Genomic DNA, 26,870 nt, shown 5'->3' on the forward strand with positions numbered 1-26,870 from the left:
TCACCGTGGTTAACAGCAAGCTCAACCTGCGAGATCTACCTGTATCAAGTAACCGCACAGCATAGTAGCCACAACCGCTTACACGACACGTGATTCAACCGACTCTGCATTTTAGCCACAACTTCTTGTTACAGAACTTCAACTATTGTGTACCTTAATACGAACTGGTATTTATCTTCATTGTGTCTGAACTTCTAGCGTCCTGTTATAGACTCATTCTATGCTCTGTATTTTCACACACGCATACACCCTTGTTTGTACACACATACACATTATGTATGCCTGACGGCCTGTCTATTGTTATTATTATTATTATATATGTACTTATGTCGGGTCAACCAGGTTGTATTCTGTAGGGCAGTAGATAAAAATAGTATAAGTTGCCCACTTTTTAAAACCATCGGCTACACAGACCACAAATTCGTAATCTGTACAGTTGACTTAGAAAGGCTTAGAAGGCAGGGATCCGCTTACTGGAAGCTGAACGAGTCACCCCCAGCGTGCCAAGCTTACGGAGACTGGATTAGAAAATTAGTTAAGCGGGCATTGACGAGGGAAATCGGCAACAAGAAATGGTGGTTTTCCCTGAAAAGGGCAATTAGAGCAGTAAGGCATTAGTGGGAGAAAGAAATAAAATAGAAGGGAACTTAGAAACATAGAAGAGGTGCTTAAGAAAGGCATTACAACCCATGTGCTGGTAGCGAGGTTGACCCTGGACTAATCCTTCAACGTTAAATACGATGGTGGCATTGTCAGAGCTAAGGCACATGCTCTAAAACAAGAAGGAGCAAAAACTCCTCGATGGGCCAGAATGGCAGAGTTGCGACCTGGCAACAAAGTCACAGTTCGATCTTTGGTGGACCAAAATGGGTGCACGGTACTCGAGCCTGATCAGATGTGTGCGGAATTTCAGTGGCACTTTGCCCAACTGTCTGGGATGAATGGCAATCAAGAACGCAGAATGAACTTCAGTGCCTACCTCAACGGCATGTCACAACTCCTGGCCGGGAGTGACGGGGGGGGGGGCAGAGCGTTGCGAAATGCCGATAACAGCCACAAAAATATGGGATGCGATGGGTTGCAGGAGGTAGGGGTGTAATCGCCTAATGTGAATAGTCTGTCCCTGTGAGCTTTACTTTTATATGCCAGACTTGTTTGATGCCCTTTTAGCAGACATCTACCGCAACTGGCAGCAGAACAGAAAAATTCCTAATTCTGTGAGTCGAGGAGCAGTGGCACTGCTGAGAAAAGACCCAAGCAAAAGAGCTGAAATAGAAAATTTTAAGCCCATAACGTTGCTGAATGCTGATTTCAAAATTTTGGCCACTGTTCGCAAGCGGTTGGCGCATGTCGTTTTTTTTTTTTGTTTTTTTTACTACCCACAAGGGGCTAAACACAAAGATGACAGACAAAGGGATTAAGTCGATTACCTCGACCCTAGTGCGTAACTGGCACTTATTTAATCGACCCCGAAAGGATGAAAGGCAAAGTCGACCTCGGTGGAATTTGAACGGTGAGGTCGACTTTGCCTTTTATCCTTTCGGGGTCGATTAAATAAGTGCCAGTTACGCACTGGGGTCGAGGTAATCGGCTTAATCCCTTTGTCTGTCCTTGTTTGTCCTCTCTGTGTTTAGCCCCTTGTGGGTAGTAAAAAAACAAAAAACAAAAAAACGACATGCGCCAACCGCTTTGCGAACACTGTGGCCAAAATTTTGAAATCAGCATTCAGCGGTTGGTGCATGTTGTCGGGCAACTGATTGGTGATGCGCAAACAGGTGCAATCCCAAGAAGAGCCATCCACAAAAACCTCCGCTGCATGCGATGCATCATAGACAGGGTGGGTAAAGAAGCTTGCATGGGTAAGTCTAAAGCCTTTGATAGGATCGATCACTAATACTTGGCAGCCGGTCTTACGCCGGCCGGTTTCGGTCCAGTTTCCTGTGGTTGGATCACTGCAATGCACAGCAACATCTGCCAAGTAGTTCGAGCGAATGGTTACCAACTGGAACCATTCAGCCTCGTACGTTCGGTCCGCTGCCCCCTCTCGTCATTTCTGTATGTACTGGTTTTGGAGTTACCACTGCAGATACTGGATGCGTTGAGAGGCATCCCGCAATACGAACATACATACATACATACATACATACATACATACCTACATACATACATACATACATACATACACACATACAAACATACATACACACATACATACATACATACATACATACATACATACATACATACATACATACATACATACATACATACCTACATACATACACACATACATACATACATACATACATACATACATACATACATACATACATACATACATACATGCTTTTATTCTTTTATTTGTACCAGTCATTTGACTGATGCCATACTGAAGCACCGCCTTTAGTCGAACAAATCGACCCCGTGACTTATTCTTTGTCAGCCTAGTACTTATTCCAGCAGTCTATTTTACGAAACCGCTAGGTTACGGGGAGGTAAACACACCAACATCGGTTATCAAGCAATGGTAGTGTGACAAACACACACACACAAACATATTCATGTACACACACACACACACACACACACACACACACACACACACACACACACATATATATATATATATATATATATATATATATATATATACATATATATATAATATATACGACGGGCTTCTTTCAGTTTTCAAGTACCAAATCCACTCGCAAGGCTTTGGTCTACCCGAGGCTAAACAATAAAGAAATATATAGTAGAAGACATGCGGTTGTTTCGGGCACTTGACTGCGGCCATGCAGGAACACCGCTTTTAGTCGAATAAATCGACCGCGGGACTTATTCTTTGTAAGCCCAGTACTTATTCCGTCGGGCTCCTTTGCCGAAGCGCTAAGTTACAGGGGCGTAAACACACGATGGTGGGGAGACACACACAACTATACACAAATACATATGTTTATTGTATATATGTATTATATATATATATATATATATATATATATATATATATATATAATATATATATATATATATATATATTGCCATTAACATTAGTATTAGTAATGGCGGCGAGCTGGCAGAAGGCGTTTGCATGCCGGGAGCAAATGCTTAGCGGCATTTCGTCCATCTTTTCGTTCTGAGTTCAAATTCTGCCAATGTCGACTTTGCTTTTCATCCCTCTCGAAATCGATAAAATAAGTACTAGTTGAGTACTGTGGTCAACGTAATTGACTCATCCCACCCGCCCACCCACACATCCTAAATTGCTGGCATTGTGCTAAAATTTGAAACCATTTTTATTGGTATTAGTATTATTGGTTGTGGTGCAGGGGTGGACCCAAGGGGAGCGGCTGAGGGGCACGTGCCTCTGCCAAGAAAAGAAGTATGCCCTTCTAAATCATGTTATTACGCTCTTTTCTCCTGGAATTGTATTCCCTTCCAACTTTCTGCCCTCCCTTCGACAAAACTTCTGGAACCGTGCCTGTGGTGTCACCAACATGTTCGCTTCGAGTCGCTCGTAAGTTCATTTTAACCGGCTTTCAAAGATTTGTATTAAAAGCTTTTGTTCTAAGTGTCACTTCGACACAGGGGCTAGGGAACAGCGTTGCTCCATTGCATTTTCGCCTTTTGAGGCGGAATTTCTGCTTCATTTTGTAGGATGTGGTAATTTCTTTAAAAGAATCAAGAAAATGTAGGCGCAGTTACCTCTACTGACGGCGACTGCCTAATTAGTTGAACAATAGAGGACATTACGCAACATTAAGGTTCAGACACTCACCTCTATCTCTTATCTCGCCAAGACGTTGGACAGTAAAGACGTAATCTGGTCTCTCTCTAACCACACGCCAGTAGCAGATAGGAGGCAACACACAGAAGACCATGGCCTCCACGCATCAAACCATTTTCATTTATCACTCAGCTTGTATATACGTGTAGCCGCATTAAAGGTATTTACAGTCACGGCCTTGTTTTATATATTTTTTATACCCAGTTTCCTGACAAATGAGATTACGGCCTTCTGAGTAGTCACATTAGATGGCTCTACAACCTATCCGTCTAAAATGATGACCCCCGACGTTCCAGACCACTAAACTAACTAAAATGGTGACCCGACGCTGCACATATCACAATTCCTACTAAAATGGTGATTCCCGGACGAAGTCTGGCCAGTGAATACATATTCCTTTTTCTCCTTCCTGACTTCGTCTACGCAACCAGACCACCACTCATCGCATATAGGAACATACCACTGATGTCTCCTGTCACCATACTATCTTCTTCACCAGAAAATTTTGGGGCCATTTTCAAGAGGGAAACTACAAATCAATGTTCCTCGGGTTGTAACCGAATTTACAACTTGGTCCTTTGCAGACACAGCGTCCAAGGGGAATATTCTTCTTGCCTGTAAAAAAGCAACAAAAAAAAAGTATCCGGAATTTTCTCTAGAATTCACATGGACAACAATTTTTTCCTATGTGCCAGGTATGAGCTTCTTTCTCTCAACAACCCAGATTATCCACGTGTAGGCCATGTTTTGCTCTTTATCCGTTAGCAAGGACTTCTATTTTTATCCCCTGCTACTAAAAAAGAAAAAATTCCTAGTTCGCTGCTCGTCGTGTCTTCTTTCAGCTAGGGTGTTTTGACTGCTATTTCATGATTTTCACCAACCACAAACCGCTAACATTCACTCTCTTTGCCAAAACGGCCCGATGCTCACCCAGAGAAACAAGGCATTTGGACTACATATCACAGTTCACTAGTGACATTTGCCACATCGTTGGCACTGACAACATTCCCGCCGACGCCTTATCTCGCTTGCCTATCGGTACATTGTCGTCTCTTGCTTCGATTGATTTGGTTGCTATGGCTACTTACCAACCCTCCTTGGACTCTCTGGACGTCTCTTCGCCACAGTTTTCCTGCTGCAAGTTTGAACACCTGTATCTGCCTTTTTCTGAAGGAATTATTATCTGCGATGTTTCTACCAGGTTACCACGACCCCTCTTTCGTGAAGATCACCGTTGTGCTGTTTTTGAAGCACTACATTCACTGTCTCATATAAAACACAGAGGAAATAGAGATTTTCTACACAGGATGAGACCAGGAAGCACTCAGCAACAATATACGGCCAGTGTCCGAGCATTGCTGACTTGTGTCGAACACAATTGCTGTCGAATGTAGCAGAGATCAACGCTTGAGCTGAGTCCATTGCAAAAATCGTTCCTCTGCCTTACCTTTGACCAGGAAAGATAGGCAGTCTTTATCTGTATAATGGTCTTAGCGAAAACGGTTGTAATTTAGGCCAGATTGAAAGGGCCGAAGATGGATAATTAAAGCCCGCGTAAACTTTTTCAAGTTTTACTTGAAAAAAATGTCAGGTTATTGATGGAAGTGTAGTCTCCTAGGAAGTTCGTTGATAGGTGGATAAGAGTTGCGAGCATTAGTCCGAGTGAACGTGTGCATGCGTCTATAGACTTCTAAAGGACATCGAGAAGGCACTTACCTTAGTGTAACCGTGATTTTCTGGGGGTCTCCACGAGTAGCCCTCGGGAATTTCCCTCTTTGTGGGTAATTTTCATTGTTTGAAATTGACTGTTACCGTTATTTTTCATTTTTACCGGCCCTTTCATGTAATCCCACATTTTATCGTCCTGTACCGTCCTTAATGTTTTTGTAAACCCTTAATAAAGAAAACATTAAGTCGGCGTGCTAGCAAAATCGTTGGATCTTTTCGGTTTGAACGGCAGTTTTTTCTAGCGGTGCCATATGAAATTGTCACCTATTGCATTTCAGTCTGTTTTAGGGTTAGAGTTAGGGGTGGAAGGGTATCTTCTTTTTCTTTACAAATGTAAATAAACCCAATCTGTTTCTTAAACGAGGGACATATTCATACGGCACAGAATGTTTTCACCTCAATAGACGTCATTGATTGGTTGAAATTGCAGAAATTGAAGAAAAACAACAAATATATCTTACAAACTATAGAATTGTCTCAATAAAGCCAAGAGAAAAAGATGTTTTATAAACACATTCTACCAGTATACGAAGTTTAAAAGTGTTTAGTTACGTGGAAATTATTTTAAAAAACTGCCGGTCAAACCGAAAAGATCCAAATCGTTTGAGCGTCGGAAATTGCTTTTGCAGTGTTAGTTCCAGCTCTTTACGTTCAGAGTTCAAATACCGCTGGGGTCAACTTTGCCTTTCATCCTTTCGGAGGTAAATAAAATAAAGCATCAGTCAAGCATTGGAGTCAATGTAATCGACTACCCCTCCTCCCTTTAAAATTGCTGGTCTTTTGCAAAAATTTAGGCCCGGCGGAACCGTTAGCGCCAAGCAAAATGCTTAGCAACATTTTTTTCTGGCTCTTACTGTCAAATTCTGCGAAGCTTGGCAAGTCTTTCATCCTTTCGGGATCGATAAAATAAAGTACGGATCATTTCGGTTTGAACGGCAGTTTTTTTTTAAATAATTTCCACGTAACTAAACATTTTAAAATTTCGTATACTGGTAGAATGTCTTTATAAAACATCTTTTTCTCTTGGTTTTATTGAGAAAATTCTATGGTTTGTAAGATATTGTTGTTTTTTTCTTCAATTTCAACCAATCAATGACGTCCATTGAGGTAAAAAAACATTCTGTGCCGTATGAATATGTCCCTCGTTTAAGAAACAGATTGGGTTTATTTACATTTCTGAAGAAAAAAAGATACCCTCCCCCCATCCCTAACCCTAAAACAGATTGAAATGCAATAGATCGATACTAGGGTCATAATTATGGGTGACAATTTCATATGACACCGCTAGACAAAACTGCCGTTCAAGCCGAAAAGATCCTAAAGTACCGGTCAAAAAATGGAACCGATGTAACTGACTTGCTCCTCCTTACAAAATTGCCTGACTTGAGCCAAAATTCCGAAGAATTGTGTACCTCGTTAACTGCTGTTATGTTCTCAGGAAAGGCATAAAGTCACACACCATTTCCTCAGAACTCAGTTGCTAACTTAAGGCAACCTATACTATTTATCACACTTGTACTTGGAAAATATTTTAAATAAAAAGCCAAACAGAAATTGTTAAAACGAAAGAACGTTCGTTTGTATTACCCTCGCCTGACCTGTTTGAATACTCAGTGAAAGCATTTTTTTTTCTTAAATATATATAATTATTATGTGCTGGCAGTAAAACAAGCTTCCCAGTTGCTACCATAATCGCCAGGAATTTCGATAGACCGGTAATATTTGAGGTCAGTTTTGAGTGCCATTGTAATTACACCGCTAATTATATAGATTCTCAAATGTCTACAGTGAAAGACTACTTCTTCGAAAACAAAAATCATGTTTCTTTTTCTTTTATTTTTAATTCAGGCTAATCAATCGTTTAGTGTAAAAAATCAATCGATACTTTAAAGATATCGACCGTATTGAAGATATATGTAACTCGCAATATTTTCATCCAATTTATTCACTAAATATATATATATACACACACATATATATCATATGTTCTCAAAGTGGGCGCTACCGCCCCACCCGGTGGGCGTTCAGACGATCCAGGTGAGCGCTGGTGCCTAAGGGGGAGGTAGGGGTGCAGTAGAGAAAAAGGAGGCACTGGGAGGAAATTTATTATAATATTATTATAGTATTGTATACAAAATATATATTATATTAAATATCAAATGATTCATAGTATATGTAAATTAGTACAATATAAAATATTTATTTATACATAAAAATAGGGGTGAGGCGCTGAGGGTATTATGTGACAATAAGGACGGGCCCAAAAGTTTGAAAACCTTTGATATATATATATAATACAGATATGTATAAGCATACACACACACTTATTTATTTATTTATTTATATACACACCCACACACACGTTTTCGTTCATTAAGTATTACGTTTAGTTCATGCAGCGCATTCTTTGGGTTGATTGTTTTTCTCGTTTAATTTGTGAAATGTTCAAAAACTTATTCGCTCAAATACCTAAATACCTATTAAAAGTATGGCACGGCAGTTACATGACGTTAAATCACCCCCGGAACACAAAATGTACCCGAATAAAAAAAAGAAAAAAAGATTTTAAAAAAGAGGGCATTTTATCGTGTAGACTTCTCACCCACCCCACCAATTTATACAATATTGCTAGCTTACTCATCGCCATAACATTTACATGAGTTTTCAGAGCCTCATTATGGCATTGAAAGTTTTCCTCGTACGGGGCGTAGTTTGAGATTGGGAAGGAAGTTTTACCATATTGTGTAAAAAATATATGCTAGGAAATCAGACTAGAAAATGTTCTTTTTAAATGGACTCATTTTCATCCAACTACTGCCTGAGGTGTAATTAGTCGCGTAACTGCTGCTAAAAAGTACACAAATTACTCAACTTGTAATAGATATTTAGCAACATTTTCTGTAGTTGTTAATAAATGTTGATTTTAACTTCTAGTAAGTTGGAACTGTATTAAATATGGAATATTATAAGACAAAAAAAACCAAAAAAACTTTAAAACACATTTACTTAATTCAGAATTAAATTTTCGGAAATTTACAGCCTTTTCTGGCAAACCCAGTGAAATTGGAAATATATAACAGAATTTTTTAAAATTCAGTTTATCTGTTGGTATATTTTAAAGTCCATTTTCTCAGAAACCGACTTCAGTTATTCTATATTGCACGGTTTTCAAAAACAGTTCCTCCCCCATTTTCATATCACATCAGCACCCTTCAACTATCTTAAAAACATTTTTCTTTTTATCGTGTTCATAGTTCTTCGAACTGGACATTACAATTCCAAGACATTTCTTCAGTTTCATATTCTTTTATCAAAAGTCAGTTCATCAAGGATTTCTAACGAAAATATTTTAAAATCGATCTTCTTACTTAAGATACTTTATTTTATCGAAGGCAAAGGTGACTTCGGCGGAATTTGAACTCAAGATCTTAACTTAGTTCTACAAACTCTTTGTTAGGTATTTTATCTTCTGTGCCAATACTCCAAAATGGCTCTTTAAGCGAATTATACCATAAATGCCTGTAAAATTCCATATGCAACCATATATAATACCGTCATTTCGTTTTCTGTGCTTAAAATTTCTTTAAAATCTTAATGCAGTACAAACAGTGTTGCATGACAACCACAAGAGTAGTGACTAATCAACTAAAATTCATTATATTGATTCTTAATATTCTTTCATTTTATATAAAATATATTGATATGTAATAAAACAGAATCTCAAAAATAATACAGCTTTATTACATTGTTCATCGTCATGAAAGTGAATTTTTTTGAGAAGTTAGTGGGGGAACTTTGTAACCTAATATGTATTATATGCAACCCCAATTATAATCTTGATTTCAGTAGAGAAAAAAAAAAGTGTTTTATAATATATCCATATTCAGATCTTTCCCACACTGTTGCCCTTGAATTTATATTTGGTATTAACTTTTTGGCGTTGACTAAAACAAAATCTTTCTGTTAGATTTTCATATATGAAGTCAGAATATAATACAATAGATGTTTTAAATAAATAAAACGGGACACATATTCTTGAAAAAAATTCTACGAGCAGATTTTTATTTGTTTTGTAAATATGCTATTCTGGTTAAAAATATTTATTCTCCAGATTTTAGTCACACAATCATCTTCCAAAACCTGCCGAGTGAAATTGAAGGGCTTCAGTTCATTAACTTGCGTTATTCAGACTAGATAGACATGCTTTAAATGTCATGGAATATTTATATAATAGTGGTTATTATATGGCACGAAGAAAGAAATTAATGGAGCCGTATTTATGAAATGTATTATCTACAATCAGATTTCGCTGTAGTGACACTACCAGAAAAAACTCTAGATAATTTATACACAATCTTAACTTTAGTCTGTGACGACCTGAATAGAAGAAATATAAATGTAAATTCAAATTACTACCATTAAATAATGATAATGGTTTCAAATTTCGCCACAAGGGTAGCAATTTCGGGGGAGAGGATAAGTCGATTACATCGACTCCAGTGTTCAACTGGTACTTAATCTATCGACCCCGAAAGGATGAAAGGCAAAGTCGACCTCGGCGGAATTTGAACTCAGGACGTAGTGACGGGCGCAATACTGCTATGCATTTCGCCCGGCGTGCTAACGATTCTGCTAGTTCGCTAGCTGTATGTCACTCTAGTTTTCTCTTAATCCAGAAAATGTCTTAATTCACTCGGGGACTTTGAGAACTGCGATCCCTGTAATTTCTGGACTGGGTCTGTAGTTGTCGAAGGCATGGACCGTCCTTGGGTGCATCATCATTCCATTAAATGAGTTTATGGGGAGAGGGGAATATATTGAAAAACATCAATACGTCGGAGTGACAAAGAAACAAGGAAGGTATCAGATGGTCGTGAGATGTGCTAAAAACAACAGCTAAATCGCCCTTAAATCATACACAGTTTCTTTATCCTTTTTCATTTTTATGCATAATCGTATGAATTCCCATGTGTAGAACACAAAAATTCGCAAAATGTTTCTGAAAACTCCAGAAAATAAAAAAGTTACGAGGGGGTTATTATATGGGGTGCTTCAACCAGAATCTCACCCCACCCACCTTCAAAAAAGAAAAAATGGTAAGTCGTGACATCGTTTCGCAGACTTAATTTAAGGTCAACTTAGAAGGGTATATCATAGAATAGAATCGACGTATTGCGACTGCGGCCCATTCTCTGACATATGAAATATATCGTGAAAATAAGTGAACACACAGAGATCCGAAGAGTCTAAGAAATCGATGTTTATTCCAAATGAACGTGTATGAAAGTTAAACACTAACCAAAATATTGTCTATGTGAACTTACCAGCTGGGTGGAAAACCAAATACATTTTATAAAGAGAAATGTTAAAAAAATAAAGAAGTAATTGATATTAGGAAGGGAAATTAGACGGGCGAATTTTTTTATGTAATTTTTCAATCTGGATTTTATGTCCTTAAATTGAAAGATCGTAGCAGAATCATACATTTTCCCCTGAATCAGATGTTTTGCCGACCACAAAGAAAACTCGAGCTATTCTTAGTTTTAGGTAAATAAACAGAAGTAAAGAGACCAATAGGTACTGTGTATGGTCATTCGAAGTGTTAGAAATAGCAGCCAAATTATAACCTACCGTCTTAATAAAAAAATAATAATTGAAATAGGGACAGATTGGAAAATGAAGGTACTACTAGCGAACAGTGGTCCCGGTGCGCGCACACGCGTATTCACGCAAGCTAGTCGTGACTAGTCGATCCTACAACGACTCCCTAGCAAAGTAAGTAAAACACAAAATAAATAATTGTTTTTACGTAAATAATTTTTAAACTAAGTATGGATCGACTACTCATGACTAGCTAGCGCGGATGTGCGAGTGCGCGCACCGGGACCACTGTTCGCTAGTAGTATCGAAAACGAAATCCTAAAGTGCCTGATTAAAAAATAAAAATGGAATAGTCATGACTATGATAGGTCTGTTCGAATAAGGTACATCTGGTGGGGTACCTTACAATCAGCTGTGTATAATCTATACGTCTCAGTTTTATACCAATTAAACATACATTACTTACACATACGTTAATCAACTTTGCGAACGTAGTGACACACACATATATATATGCTGATTTGTTCCGTTTTCAATTAATCTAATTAACTGTCATTAATTACCATCCCAAGCAACTGAAAGCTTCGTTTGATAGTGTTGTCTGCAGGTGGCAGCACCGTCAATTACTTCCTGTTGCCCTTAGCACCAAGTCACATCACCGATTCTATAAATGTCTTGAAGTAGACCAATTCTAACTATAATGATCATATTTTAATTACCGAAGAAGGGAAAATAGTTTAAAGGTAAAAACTAAAATTTATATTTTATATTATAAGGCGATCTTTGACAACTATGGTACTCACATCGAAGGATCGCTTATAATGATGTTTTTCTTCTCAATAATAAACACCGATATGCTTTATATATGCATATATATATATATATATATATATATATATATATATATATATATATATATATATATATTTATGCATATATATATATTAGAAAGTTTGGATATGATGTACAGGTATTATATATTAGAAGAAATGAGGTACTCAGAAATTCGGATGGTTTTATATTTACAGATATTTATTTGTATATTACATGTTTTTATACATCATATAACTTAGATCATATATATAACTTATATCACACACATATATATATAACTCTTTGTCTGTTCTGGGTCGCGACTACATTTTGACGAGACAAAGTTTCATGTGGCTATCAAAGGAATATAAGAATTCTTTTATTTATAAGCCTATCCCTTTATGACAGTGCCCCTCCTGCCCAGTAATCGGTTTCACTTCCCGAGTTGTTAAGCACTTAATGTATGGATGTTATTTTGTTGTTCTCTATGTTCCTTAAGATAACTAGTTCTGGTATTATATGTCATATAGTCTTTTCCAGTATTTTTCAGGGTCCATAATCGGTGCATTCTACCAAATTTTGATCATGGTGATTTTGCATGTCTTCTCATTTCCAAATTCATGAATCTACGTTCTGTCACTTTATTCAATGTTCCGGAATATAATGCGCCCACCTGAAGGTCTTTCTGTGTATTGATTCCAAGTTGTTGATGTATACTTGTTCCATATGGGACTAGTGTGTTCTATAATTTGTCTACAAATTGTTTTGAATGTCAATGTCCTGAGTTTTTTCTTTTTTTTTTTCTTGGGGGAGCTCATGAACTTTTGAGGACATTTTTTTATTGTGTAAGTAAAAATTGGATCTTTTCGGTTTGAACGGCAGTTTTTAACATGATTTCTAGGTAACTAAAAAATGTTAAACTTCGTATACTGGTAGAATGTGTTTATAAAACATCTTTTTCTCTTGGCTTTATTGAGAAAATTTTAAGGTTTGTAAGATATTTGTTGTTGTTTTTTCTTCAATTTCTGCAATTTCAACCAATCACTGACGTCTATTGAGGTAAAAAAACACATTCTGTGCCGTATGAATGTTCCCTCGTTTAAGAAACAGATTGGGTTTATTTACATTTGTGAAGAAAAAAAGATACCCTTCTCCCCACCCCTAACCCTAAAACAGATTGAAATGCAATAGATCGATACTAGGGTCATAATTATGGGTGACAATTTCATATGACACCGCTAGAAAAAACTGCCGTTCAAACCGAAAAGATCCAAAATTTATTATTGTGAGTTATGGTGATACCAAATGCTTAAATTGGCTAATTCTGTCAAGGTGCTTGTTATTGAGATGATGTAGGTAGTTGTGTTCTAAGAAATCACTAGATTATCGATTCTACAGATTTTGAGCCTTGATCGATTTCAGTTCCCATCTGCAGCAATCACCTTGTTAAACATGATTATTGACAAAAAGTTTAAAATATATTAAATTAGCTAAAACTGTTGTACTTTGGCTATTTTTTTGGAGATTGTGGAAGGTTAAGGCACTAGGGAGTTATCACTTTTTCTTGTGAAATTGACTCTATTCTCACCATCTTTACTTCAGTGCATCTCTTCACCACAGTCGGTATATGAGATATTTTGTCAGTTTGTAAAAATGTCATATTTACGGTTGATGTATCAGAGACGAATTTCAACAGATACAAATTACTAAAGAAAACTCTTGCCTTTACTTTAAAAGTGCCTGTAAAATTCTCACGCGGCAACTATCGTCTGTGGTACCATAATATTTTAGATGAATAGGTTTTGATTGTGCATTGAATTTCTTTCTTTTTTTTTTTTTTAGTATGATAATCAACTAATTTCAGTTCCCAGTCAATGCTAAATTTAAGTTTACCACCAAAAAATGTATATGATGCGAGTAAATACATTTGACAAATCTGTCCAGAAATCCCGGCATGTCCATGTAATTGAATCATAGTTCATCCAAAGATGACCAGAGAGCTTCTATGATCCTGTGAACGATCAATACCAAAGTAACAAAGTTAGTGAAAGTAACAGTATATATAAAACATAACTGTTATTCAAAACAGCTTATACTAAATCTATTTATTGGTCGAAATAATGTTTTATACTAAACCTAGTGATTTGGTATTTTAGAAGTCATTTCGTGTTAAAGTTGTTGTATTTGGGTAATTTTAACCAATCAACGACGTGTATTTGGTTGAAGAAAGCTACGTCAACAACAAAAAAGCTAGCTGCAGACTCGTTGACATATATGTAGTTTCAAAACTATTTTATAATTTAAAATTTTGAAAACATGGTTTTTAGCATATTCAGAATCTCTGTCATCAAAAGCATAGTAATCTGCTGAAAAAAAATTTCAAAGAAAAAAAAAGGGTCAATTTTTTTTCATGCCAGTGTACTTGTAAACATTAACCAGTAAATGCAAGGATGTGTGTTTTTTTCTGCTGCACCTAACTGTAAAACTAGGTTTCAAGGCTGACTAACGAAGACATGAAAAGTGGTAAGATCATCAAAACATAGAGTATGGAGCCTCATGAATAAGATGAAATATGATTGCCATACACAGCTTACATTCCAATAAATTCTGTATGAATACATCCCATAGATGTATTTCAGTATATATTTTGAATTACTGAAACTAAATTCTTCAGCAATTCAATTTGGTGACATCATCTCAGAATTCTCAATACCTACCAACCTGTTTAATGTGTCTCTACATCAGAAAGGTGATGTAGTTGAAATATATGTGAAAAATCATCATTAAAATTTAATGTAGTTTGACCATCAACTTCTACATATCTGCAAAATATTGCTGATGTTTAGTGTTTGCAAAATGTTTACATAATAGAAACAAAATGGTGGTAAAAACTTTTACACTAAGTGATCTAGACTAAAAGGTAAAACCTACTTTGGACTGCCTTGAAACCAATAGAATGTTCATCATCATTTAGCGTCCGCTTTCCATGCTAGCATGGGTTAGAGGGTTCAACTGGGGTCTGGGAAGCCAGAAGGCTGCACCAGGCCCAGTCTGATCTGGCAATGTTTCTACAGCTGGATGCCCTTCCTAACGCCAACCACTCCATGAGTGCAGTGGGTGCTTTTTACGTGCCAAGGGCTGGCAAACGGCCACAGTCAGATGGTGCTTTTTATGTGCCACCGGCACAGGGACCAGGCAAGGCTGGCAACGGCCACGATTGGATGGTGCTTTAAAGACAATTCTTTCCAAACTAAGTTACACCATGATTGATGAGCAACCTCTGTAAGAGTTCAAATTATGATAATGCAGTATATAAAGCAAATATTAATTGAATTCAAAATTATTAGATTCTCATGAAAATCAAACTAAAACTCAAAAACCAAAAGCTACAAGGTGGTATAAAAAAATTCCCAGACTATTTACCTAAGTTTTAACATCATCATCTTCAAAAGAGTCACCTTGCACAGCAATACACCAATCCCAGTGTTCCTGTCACTTTTGGAATCCAGCCTGGAAGTCATTTTCTGTAAGCAAGTAGAGGAGCTTCTACAATTAGCTCTTGCTCTCAACAATGGTGTTAAAACTGTGGCCTTTGAGCTGTATTTGTCATCTTGGGGAAGAGATAGAAGTTCGCAGATGCTAAATAGGCGGCGAGCTGGCAGAAACGTTAGCACGCTAGGCGAAATGCTTAGTGGTATTTCATCCGCCGTTACATTCTGAGTTCAAATTCCGCCGAGGTCGACTTTGCATTTCATCTTTTCGGGGTCGATAAATTAAGTACCAGTTACGCACTGGGGTCAATGTAATCAACTTAATCTGTGTGTCTGTCCTTGTTTGTCCTCTCTGTGTTTAGCCCCTTGTGGGTAGTAAAAAAATAGGTGCTAAATCTGGCAAATAGAGCAGGTGCAGGAGGAATTCTATGCTGTTTTTGGTAAAAAAAAACTCACAAGTGAGGAGAGATCATTTCCAGGGTGCATTGTTGTTGTGATGAATCCCTGGAGTGATATAATTTCTTTTATTTTTCAGTGTTGATCACTGAATTAATTATAACCAGTATATGTGTTTATATATTTAAAATTTTTATTCTTTTCCCTTTTTCTTTTCTTTTCTTTTGAGGGAATGGACTGTAGCACCTTGAAACTAATTGCATATAAAGAACTTTGAAATCCTGAATACAATATTGCAAAAATGCAAATAAAAGAAATTTTTAAAATTGTTTTTTTTATTTACTTTTAACAGATAATCTTTGGAAAGAAATAGACAGGTGAACCTATCCTTTTCAAATATACAGAATATATTTTGTTATTTAAATAATGAAAGGGAAAAAGTCAAATAAATTGCATTCCTGTAAAAAGCCTTCCAAAAACACATGCCTCTCGGCTGCAACTAATTCTTGGTTCACACATGATTATTTCTCTAAATACTGGCAGTATTACAACTATTCAACCCAATGGTATATGAATCATCTTAACTACATAAGAAATGCTTCACAGTCTGCTGAATGGCCTGTCAACATGACAATGGCTTATAACCAACAATCCTCGTCAATATCATCCCCACCATGGCATCCAAATCAACAGCGGTCACCTTCATATCATCACAAAAAACAACATAACAAGTTTAGACATCAAAGGAAGTCTTCGAGTACATGTACTGCAACAGAACTAATGGATACTACTGAGGATATTGAAATGAAAGTTCCAGACAGTCTTTTAGACTTCATGATTGTCTCTAGAAAATTTCGAGAAGAACGAGGTAAAAATCATTGTTTACAATTATTATCATCACAATAATTTACAAAGTGGGTTGAAAAGTACTTTGGCTGATTATGAAGGAGTGATGCTAGAGCTTTGAAGTTTTGCATGCATTAATTTCAACAATTCTTCTTAATAACTGCAGTATTTCTTTCCAGGTAAACTGACACCTGACTGTTCACAGAAAACTTCAAAAGTAACTGATAGCAACTTCTCTTGAAAATGAACAAAATTTGGCATCATGGTGTTATCAAGTATCTGCAGAAAAAGGGTTTGGTTCCCCAAGGACATTTATACTGGCATGGTTGCTACATTAAGGGATAACACTTCAGCTTTATCAAAAGTACAAAAGTGGGCAGCTGAATTTAGAAGGGGAAGGAAAAGTCTTGGAGATGATCCAAGGTCTGGACGTCCTGCAACTGCCAACATTGAGGAAAACATTGATTATGTTCACCACATGGTGATGTATGACAAGTGATTTACTATAAATCAAATAGCCAATGGTATTAGCATATCCCATGAAAGAATTGAGAATATTCTGCACAATGAACTTGGCATGACAAAGCTTTCTGCTTTGTCTCCTGACACCTGATCAAAAGTGTGCTTGGCTGATCACATTTCAGGGTCAATAAAAGAAGTGCCAGTTGAACATGGGTTGATGTAATCAACTTAACCCCTCCCCCAAAACTGCTGGCCTTGTGCCAGAATTCAAACCCCAATATTCTCACATAAACTGTTCAGTTGGTTTTTGTTACATGTATTTTGTGTGACTAACTGCATGACATTGAAGGAAATGCCTATTTTCAGCAAGGATGTCTTGGACAAACAGAATAAAAAGTGTAGCATAGTAATCCTGTGCAGGTGGCACATAAAAAGCACCATTTGGGCACGGCCGTTGCCAGTACCACCAAACTGGCCCTCGTGCTGATGGCACGTAAAAGCACCCACTACACTCTCGGAGTGGTTGGCATTAGGAAGGGCATCCAACTGTAGAAACACTGCCAGATCAGATTGGAGTCTGGTTTGCCAGACCTCAGTCAAATCGTCCAACCCATGCTAGCATGGAAAGCAAATGTTAAATGATGATTGTGTCTCTTAGAAATTATTTTTTTTTTACTTCGTACATTTAAGAATATAAACTCCAAATATTATTTTATCTACAGAAGCTTTAAAAAACGAACAAAACGCTGAAGATGCTGGACAATGTGTCAATATTGAAGATGGTAAGTTACTGAATATAAATTGTTTTTACCATGTTGGTGTATATTCTTTGTAGCTTTCATTTTTTTCTTCGCTCTACACTTATTGTGAGCAAATAGCCAATTATTGTTGGTATCATGGCTATACCCTGTCCTCTCTCTGACTACCAGGACAGTTGTAAAATCTTCTGCTAGGTCAACTGTAAAAGTTCTTGCTAGAGATCTTGTTTGAAGATGTTCTATCAGTGAGAAGAGGAAATGGTTTCTCAGAGGGTAACGTGCTAACCTTTGGTAAACTGGTGATTCAACTTAGTGGAACCAGGTTTTTGACTTGCTTAAATATATTGGTTATACATTGAAGGCAGCGAGCTGGCAGAAACGTTAGCACGCCGGGCGAAATGCATAGCTGTATTTCGTCTGCCGCTACGTTCTCAGTTCTAATTCCGCTGAGGTCGACTTTGCTTTTCATCCTCTCGGGGTCGATAAATAAAGTATCAGTTTCGCACTGGGGTTGATGTAATCGACTTAATCCGTTTGTCTGTCCTTGATTGTCCCCTCTGTGTTTAGCCCCTTGTGGGTAGTAAAGAAATATATATTGGTTATACATTGGAATGATGGCTTTTCTCTCCAATACCTATCCATAAATATTTAATGTAGGGTTTTTTGAAGCCAATAGTGTAAATGAATTAGAATTTACCTACCTTATTTGAAATTAATTTTAAGTCAAACCAAATTTTAATACAATTCTGTTTTCTTTACCAGTTACTGATCATCTACGAACACCCAGCATACTTCCTCCATCAGAACGTCCAGGCTCACAACGAACATCAGAGATAAAACAACTGTATGGGAAAAAAGCTTCTCTAATCCATAGTATGGAAACAGCTTTACAAATGACTTACGATCAAATGGTTGATCTAAAACAACCCAAAATGTGGCCAAATATGCCACTAAAAATAGTTTTTAGTTAATCAAAACCAGCTATGTAAATATCTTTTTATTTTCAGATTTACCTAATAAAAAGGTTAACTGGAATGTTATTTTTATAGTTTTAAAAATGAAGCTATATAACTTTGTTGAGAAGAAGTTTGGGATCTTTTCGGTTTGAACGGCAGTTTTTAACATAATTTCTAGGTAACTAAAAAATTTTAAACTTCGTATACTGGTAGAATGTGTTTATAAAACATCTTTTTCTCTTGGCTTTATTGAGAAAATTCTATAGTTTGTAAGATATTTGTTGTTTTTTTTCTTCAATTTCTGCAATTTCAACCAATCACTGATATCTATTGAGGTAAAAAAACATTCTGTGCCGTATGAATGTTCCCTCGTTTAAGAAACAGACTGGATTTATTTACATTTGTGAAGAAAAAAGATACCCCCACCCCTAACCCTAAAACAGATTGAAATGCAATAGATCAATACTAGGGTCAATTTCATATGACACCGCTAGAAAAAACTGCCGTTCAAACCGAAAAGATCCGAAGTTTGTTTGAAAAGTTTCAATTTGTTCTGCAAAAAAAGATATTTATTTGAATTGCTGGAAGAATCTTTTACATCAAATTATTAATGATTCTGCAATGATAAATGAAATAGCATTTACTTTTAGCTAGGTTGCTGATTAAAGTAAATACTTTACTCTGCTTACTTTTATTTTTGATTAATAAGTCAGAATTTTAATCACTTAACTACCTCCTCCTACTCCTTATCATCATCATTTTGCATCCATTTTCCATGCTGGCCTGGGCTGGACAGTTTGACTGGTGCTGGTCAGCTGTTTTGACCTGGTTTCTACAGCTGGATGCCCCTCCTAACGCAAACCACTCCACAGAGTGTAGTGAGTGCCTTTTACGCATCACTGGCACTGGCCATGACTACAATTTCACTTGGCTTAATATGTCTTCTCAAGCACAGCAAATCTCCAAAGGTCTTCATCACTTGTCATCACCTCTGTGAGACTCGACATCCAAAGATCATATTTCACCACCTCGTCCCATGTCTTTTTACTTTATTTTAAATATTTCTTCTTGCTGTTGCCAGTGTTTGGCCGTTGCCAGCACCACCTTGACTGGCCTCTGTGCCAGTGGCGTGTAAAAAGCACCAACTGATCGTGGCTGTTGCCAGCCTCACCTGGCATGTAAAAAGCACCCACTACACTCATGGAGTGGTTGGCGTTAGGAAGGGCACCCAGCTGTAGAAACACTGCCAGATCAGACTGGAGCCTGGTGCAGCCTCCTGGTTTCCCAGACTCCAGTCAAACCATCCAACCCATGCTAGCATAGAAAACGGACGTTAAACGACGATAATCAGACACTGACTTTGTAAAGGGTAGAGGCAAGCTGTAAGGTTAGAATGCTTGACTATTACCCAGATGGTCATCAATTCAAACCTTTCTACTACAGCCACTGTTTTGTACCTCTTAGTAAATCCCAGTTTTCTTACCTGACTTCAAGGTTTTTCTCTTCACAGTAGAGTGGTAAGAAGGGTATCCAACCATAGAAATAATCTCTATATATATAAACGGCAAAATGTCTGCATGTGTGTCCTTTATACAAATCCACAATTTTTCAGTTAGAGGGCTCGCACTTTCTATGGTCATTCAAAACCGTCCAAGGGTGGTCGTGCACGTCTTTACATTTCCCCAGTCACCCAACAAAGCCATTAAAAAAATCAATAGAAGTGACTTTTTTGTGAATTTTCTATCCAAAACCCAATCAAAATGCCCGAAACTTGATACGCCAATTGAATGCCAGCTAGCTGTATGTGGTTGGTCGGAAATTTGGACAGTACTCGCGTATATGTGTGCACGCACGCAGCTGTATATGCATGCACTAGCACTATGACCCGACGTTGCCGGGTCATAGTGCTAGTTGTTTTAACTAAAACGTTTGTGTTAATGCTAGCGTAGAAATATAAATGTAAGTCAGAAGTAGATATGGGACTCTTCTGTTGCATTTGATCTCGCTTATGTTGACTATGCATGCACTCCATGCAGTAAAGTCGATAGGAATGGCATCCTGCCATAAAAGCTATGCTAAAAGAAGGTAAAGAAATGGAGATGTGAACTATGCAAGCCTCAGTAACTCTGGATAAAAACTTATAGAGTGGAAGAGACTTTTCAGTTCTGCAGCAAACTGCCTGTCTAGCGCTGGAGGTACAATAAAATACATTCAATCTATATTATAAGATGGTTGATGATAGAAAGGGCATCGAGATATTAAGAAAGCATGATAACAAAGATTAGTGACAATCTCTGCTGTCTATGCTAGATGATGAAGGAACAAGATGTGAAACCCAACCAGTTCTTACCAACATGGAAATATAAATATTAAATGGTAATTATATAGGCGCAGGAGTGGCTGTGTGGTAAGTAGCTTACTTAACAATCACATGGTTCTGGTTCAGTCCCACTGTGTGGAACTTTGGGCAAGTGTCTTCTACTATAGCCTTGTGAGTGGATTTGGTAGACGGAAACGGAAAGAAGCCCATCGTGTATATGTATATATATATGTGTGTGTGTTTGTCCCCCCAACATCGCTTGACAATCGATGCTGATGTGTTTACGTCCCCGTAACTTAGCGGTTCGGCAAAAGAGGCTGATAGAATAAGTCCTGGGGTCGATTTGTTCGACTAAAGGTGGTGCTCCAGCATGGCCACAGTCAAATGACTGAAACAAGTAAAAAGAGTAATATATATATATTCATACATGCATACTTTGGCTTAAGTCGTTCTCAACTATATGTTGGTTTTCAAAAGTGATATATGGGAAAGTAAAAATCAAGTTAAGTCATTTTACTCAACTTTACATCTGTCCACCACAAATATTGGAATCATAAAATCATTTGAAAACCATTAAAAGCACATGAAATCATGTTACTGTACAATAAATAAGAATAAAAGCATATAAAATCATATTAAAATATGTACAGTAAATGTTAAGATACACACCATAAAGTAGTGTAGTTTAGTGAACGAAATCATGAAATCAGCTGTTGTCTTGTCAGTCTTTCAGAGCTTGTATTACACTGTAGTTCCAATATCTACCATTAAATGTCGTTGTCACTCGGGATTCCTGTGATTGTTTGGAATTCAGATTTGTTCATGTCTGTTTATCAGCTTCTTTCTCATTCATTTGTGACTTTATTTTTTGCCCCCATGCTTCCTAAGAAAATTCATAGCGAAAGTGCCAAGTGTCATGCTATAACGCTGGAAGATAAACTGGCTATGATAAAATGCCATGAAAAAGTGGGAGCATGTTGGGATGAGTCAGACAACTGTATCAATGATTGTACATAAGGACAGGATTTTAGCACGTATCAAATCTGAACGCTGTTGTCATCATCATCATCATCATCATCATTTAGCGTCCGTTTTCCATGCTAGCATGGGTTGGACGGTTCAACTGGGGTCTGGGGAGCCCGAAGGCTGCACCAGGCCAGTCAGATCTGGCAGTGTTTCTACAGCTGGATGCCCTTCCTAACGCCAACCACTCCGAGAGTGTAGTGGGTGATTTTATGTGCCACCGACACAGGTGCCAGACGAGGCTGGCGAACGGCCACACTCGGATGGTGTTTTTATGTGCCACCGACACAGTTCGGTGGCACATAAGAGGCAAAATCTTTGAAGAAATCAAGTCTTCTTTCTCTTTGGATTGTTAGGTTGAATTGTCAGCATGCTACTATTAAGAAATCATTCAAGAGAAAGTGTCTTTGAGGACCTGAAGAAAAAATATCCAGATGAGAAAGATGTAGAGTTCAAGGCAAGTCAAGGATGGTTCATGAGATTTAAGGAGCGAAGAAGTTATCACTCCATTAAGAAGCAAGGTGAAAGTGCATCAGCTGACGAACAAGCAGCAGCAGAATTTCTTAATGCATTAAAAAAAATCATCAAAGAAAACGGGTTTCTTCCTGAACAGATTTTTAATGTAGAAGAAACTGGGTTGTATTGGAAAAAATTGCCAGACCATTCATTAATTTCCAAGGAGGAGAAAACTATTCCAGGCTACAAGGTCTCAAAAAAACGTGTCTTATTGCAAACTGCATTCATAAATAAAGTGTCTGCAATGTACGGTAAACACTGTCAAATTGTATTCATAAATTTAGATTACTTTTTTTTTTACTGTACTGTATTAAAAAATAAAAATGTAAGCTTGAAATAGGTTTTTATTAGCCATGTATTATTGAAAATGCATTCATATATAAAGAACAGGACTGAGAATAGTTATTATCGGTTTAGCCTAGAGACTTGTTAATTCAACTTAAGTCGTGTCTACTGGAACCAATTAACAGTGTAAGGTGAGGTATGCCTGTATATACATATGCTGGCTCCCAGCCGTTGCCAGTGCCGCTGGACTGACTCCTGTGCAGGTAGCAAGTAAAGAAACACCATTTCGACCCTGTGCTTGAGGGGACCTATTGAGTCAAGTACATCAACATCAAAAATCAATGGAAATTGTAGTTGTTATCCCTGCGCCGGTGGAACGTAAAAAGCACCAATCCGATCGTGGCCATTGCCAGACTCGCCTGGCACGTAAAAAGCACCCACTACACTCATGGAGTGGTTGGCGTTAGGAAGGGCATCCAGCTGTAGAAACACTGCCAGATCAGACTGGAGCCTGGTGCAGTCTTCTGGCCTCCCAGACCCGTCGAACCGTCCAACCCATGCTAGCATGGAGAACGGACGTTAAACGATGATGATGATGACATGCACACACACATATGCATAAATTTTATATCCTTTTAATATAACCCTCATATAACACTGTGTATAAAACAGCTGACCTCTTAGTGCATTGTGTTTATATCATATGTACATAAAGATATGTTGAGGTTGAAACCAACTACAGATTTCGTATATGATTACTTAACCTACAAGAAATTGCTGTCAAATTTCCCTCAAATCACATCCCAACATCTCAGAAAAAGACGTTGGAAAAAGGTAAGATGGTCACGACTGAACTGCTTTTCTTCGTAGATCCATTCAGTCTGGTTAATATGAAGTTAAACAACCTGGAATTCATATATTTTTCATCCTCGTAAAGCTATAGGGATACATTAGTGGGGTATTTTTTGTCTTTAAATAGCTACAGTCTCTCTAGTCAATAATTGTATTCATATTGTTAATTTAGGTGTACTTTCATTGGAAACATTTCAGAACATTAAATTAATGTCATAAGAATATTCTTATGAAACAGTACTTCCTTTATACATACTCTGAAGAATCAACAACAAAAGTATTTTTTCATTAAAAGCTTACTTAATTCTGCTTGTTTTGTCAAACAAGCAGAACTTAAAATTTAAAGATAGAGAATGTTAATTTATAAATGGTAGGAAAAGGAACATTTATAAACAACACAGGCGCAGGAGTGGCTGTGTGGTAAGTAGCTTGCTTACCAACCACATGGTTCCGGGTTCATTCCCACTGCATGGCACCTTGGGCAAGTGTCTTCTACTATAGCCTTGGGCCAACCAATGCCTTGCGAGTGGATTTGGTAGACGGAAACTGAATGAAGCCTGTCGTGTATATGTATATATATATATCAGGTCATCCCATAAGTTCTGTCCGATTTTACCTTTTTTAAAATTGAATAAAATTTAATAGTATTTTAGAATGTCTAATGGAATTTAAAATTATTTTTATGCATTTGTCTACATTTAAACTATTTAAACTGGCATTTCAGAGTTCTTTGCTTTGAAACCAAAAGAGTTTTACATTGATGGGATTAAAATGCTTGTAAGTAGATGGAAGGAAGTGATAGATAATCAGGGAAAGTACATTGATGATTAAATTTCAATTAAATATAAAATTTGATCACTTGTTTTCTTTATTAAAAATTCGAACAGAACTTATGGGATGACCTGATATGTGTGTCTGTGTTTGTCCCTCCAACATCGCTTGACAACTGATGGTAGTGTGTTTACGTCCCCATAACTTCACGGTTCGGCAAAAGAGACCAATAGAATAAGTACTAGACTTCCAAAGAATAAGTCCTGGGGTCGATTTGCTCGACTAAAGGCAGTGCTCCAGTATGGCCACAGTCTAATGACTGAAACAAGTAAAAGAGTAAATGTAATTTGTTTTGTGTTTGTAAATTTTCTCTTTTATTCATGTTTTCCTACATTTCACTTAACAGGTTGTGATCTTGTGATGTAATGATATCTTGTTTAAATAGTTTCCATTTCAAAATATCTGCTCTTCTCTCAATAGTTCATTTATAACATTTTAGTCTTCTCTCAGACAACACAATGTTTATGGCTTTTAAAACATTATTCATCTTTTCATCATTGTTTCACTGGTCAAAAAAGATAATTTTACAAGTCCTACATTTATAAATACCATTTTTCAAAGCTATTTTTTGTCACTGTCTCATCATTAATCTATATTTTACCTGATTTGTGTTAGATTCCAAGAGTACGGGACCCAGTTAAATACTTTATTTACATTGGTAAATTAAAAATAAACCTGTATGGCCTTGGTTAAGAATTTCTTGTCCGGTTTAGAGCTTTAGTTTTTTTCCAAATCCTGGCATATAACTTAAACCATAAGCACTAACATGAATTTAATTCATTAACATAAAGCATTTCAAAGTTTTCTTTTACCATTCATCTGTCTTACCTTTTGTATTACTTGATGCTCTGTACATTCATCATCATCATCATCGTTTAACGTCCGTTTTCCATGCTAGCATGGGCTGGGCGGTTCAACTGGGGTCTGGGAAGCCAGAAGGCTGCGCCAGGTCCAGTCTGATCTGGCAATGTTTCTACAGCTGGATGCCCTTCCTAACGCCAACCACTCCGTGAGTGTAGTGGGTGCTTTTTACATGCCACCTGCACAGACGCCAGATGAGGCTGGCAAACGGCCACGATCGGATGATGCTTTTTACGTGCTACCGGCACAGGGGCCAGACGAGGCTGGCAACAGCCACAATCGGATGGTGCTCTTTATGTGCCACCGGCACGGAGGCCAGTCGGGGCGGCGCTGGCAACAGCCACGTTCGGACGGTTCTCTTACGTGCCACCGGCACTGGTATCACAGCTACAATTTCCATTGATGTTGATCGACTTCAATTTCACTTGCCTCAACTGGTCTTCACAAGTAGAGTTTGTGTCACAAGAAGGAAAGGTATGCATAAGTGGACTGGCTACATCCCAGGTTATGGTCTCACTTGTCCTGCTGGGTCTTCCCACGCACAGCATACTTCCAAAGGTCTCGGTCTCTGGTCATTTCCTCGGTGAGACCTAAAGTTCGAAGGTCGTGCTTCACCACCTCGTCCCAGGTTTTCCTGGGTCTACCTCTTCCACAGGTTCCCTCAACATTCAGGTTAAGAAAAAAAATACTGGTATTTTCAGTTTCTCTGAAGCTAATTCTGAGGAACCTATAACTTTCTATGTTTTATATCAAATTGCTTTACTGACTTCTATTGCTGCTGGCCTCTCAGCTGGTTCCAAGAAAGACCTGTTATTTAATACCATTCATTCAGTAACTGCCTTTAACTGCCACAGGAGTGGCTGTGTGGTAAGTAGCTTGTCTACCAACCACATGGTTCCGGGTTCAGTCCCACTGCGTGGCACCTTGGGTAAGTGTCTTCTACTATAGCCTCGGGCCGACCAATGCCTTGTGAGTGGATTTGGTAGACAGAAACTGTAAGAAGCCCGTCGTATATATGTATATATATATATGCGTGTGTGTGTTTGTGTGTCTGTGTTTGTTCCCCTAGCATTGCTTGACAACCGATGCTGGTGTGTTTATGTCCCCGTCACTTAGCGGTTCGGCAAAAGAGACCGATAGAATAAATACTGGGCTTACAAAAGAATAAGTCCCGGGGTCGAGTTGCTCGATTAAAGGCGGTGCTCCAGCATGGCCGCAGTCAAATGACTGAAACAAGTAAAAGAGAGAGTAAAGAGTTATGACATTTCAATGCCTATTTCCTTTGATTATCATTGAGGGTAAGTGTGCCTGAACTGAGCAGATTTGCCTTTAATGATATTCTTC

The 26,870-nt window shown here is 37.7% G+C and overlaps 1 protein-coding gene across 1 annotated transcript; it reads left to right on the plus strand.

Moving 5' to 3' along the window:
* Positions 1-11,632: 11,632 nt before the first annotated feature.
* LOC115219794 (gem-associated protein 8) lies at positions 11,633-19,396 on the plus strand. The gene is made up of 5 exons (XM_029790059.2): positions 11,633-11,859; positions 16,169-16,684; positions 17,847-17,906; positions 18,645-18,969; positions 19,367-19,396. The coding sequence occupies exons 2-4, from the start codon at positions 16,243-16,245 to the stop codon at positions 18,851-18,853; spliced, it is 711 nt and encodes a 236-aa protein (XP_029645919.1). The 5' UTR covers positions 11,633-11,859; positions 16,169-16,242; the 3' UTR covers positions 18,854-18,969; positions 19,367-19,396.
* The last annotated feature ends 7,474 nt before the right edge of the window (positions 19,397-26,870 follow it).

Source organism: Octopus sinensis, linkage group LG15, assembly GCF_006345805.1.
Source record: "Octopus sinensis linkage group LG15, ASM634580v1, whole genome shotgun sequence".
NCBI lineage: Eukaryota > Metazoa > Mollusca > Cephalopoda > Octopoda > Octopodidae > Octopus > Octopus sinensis.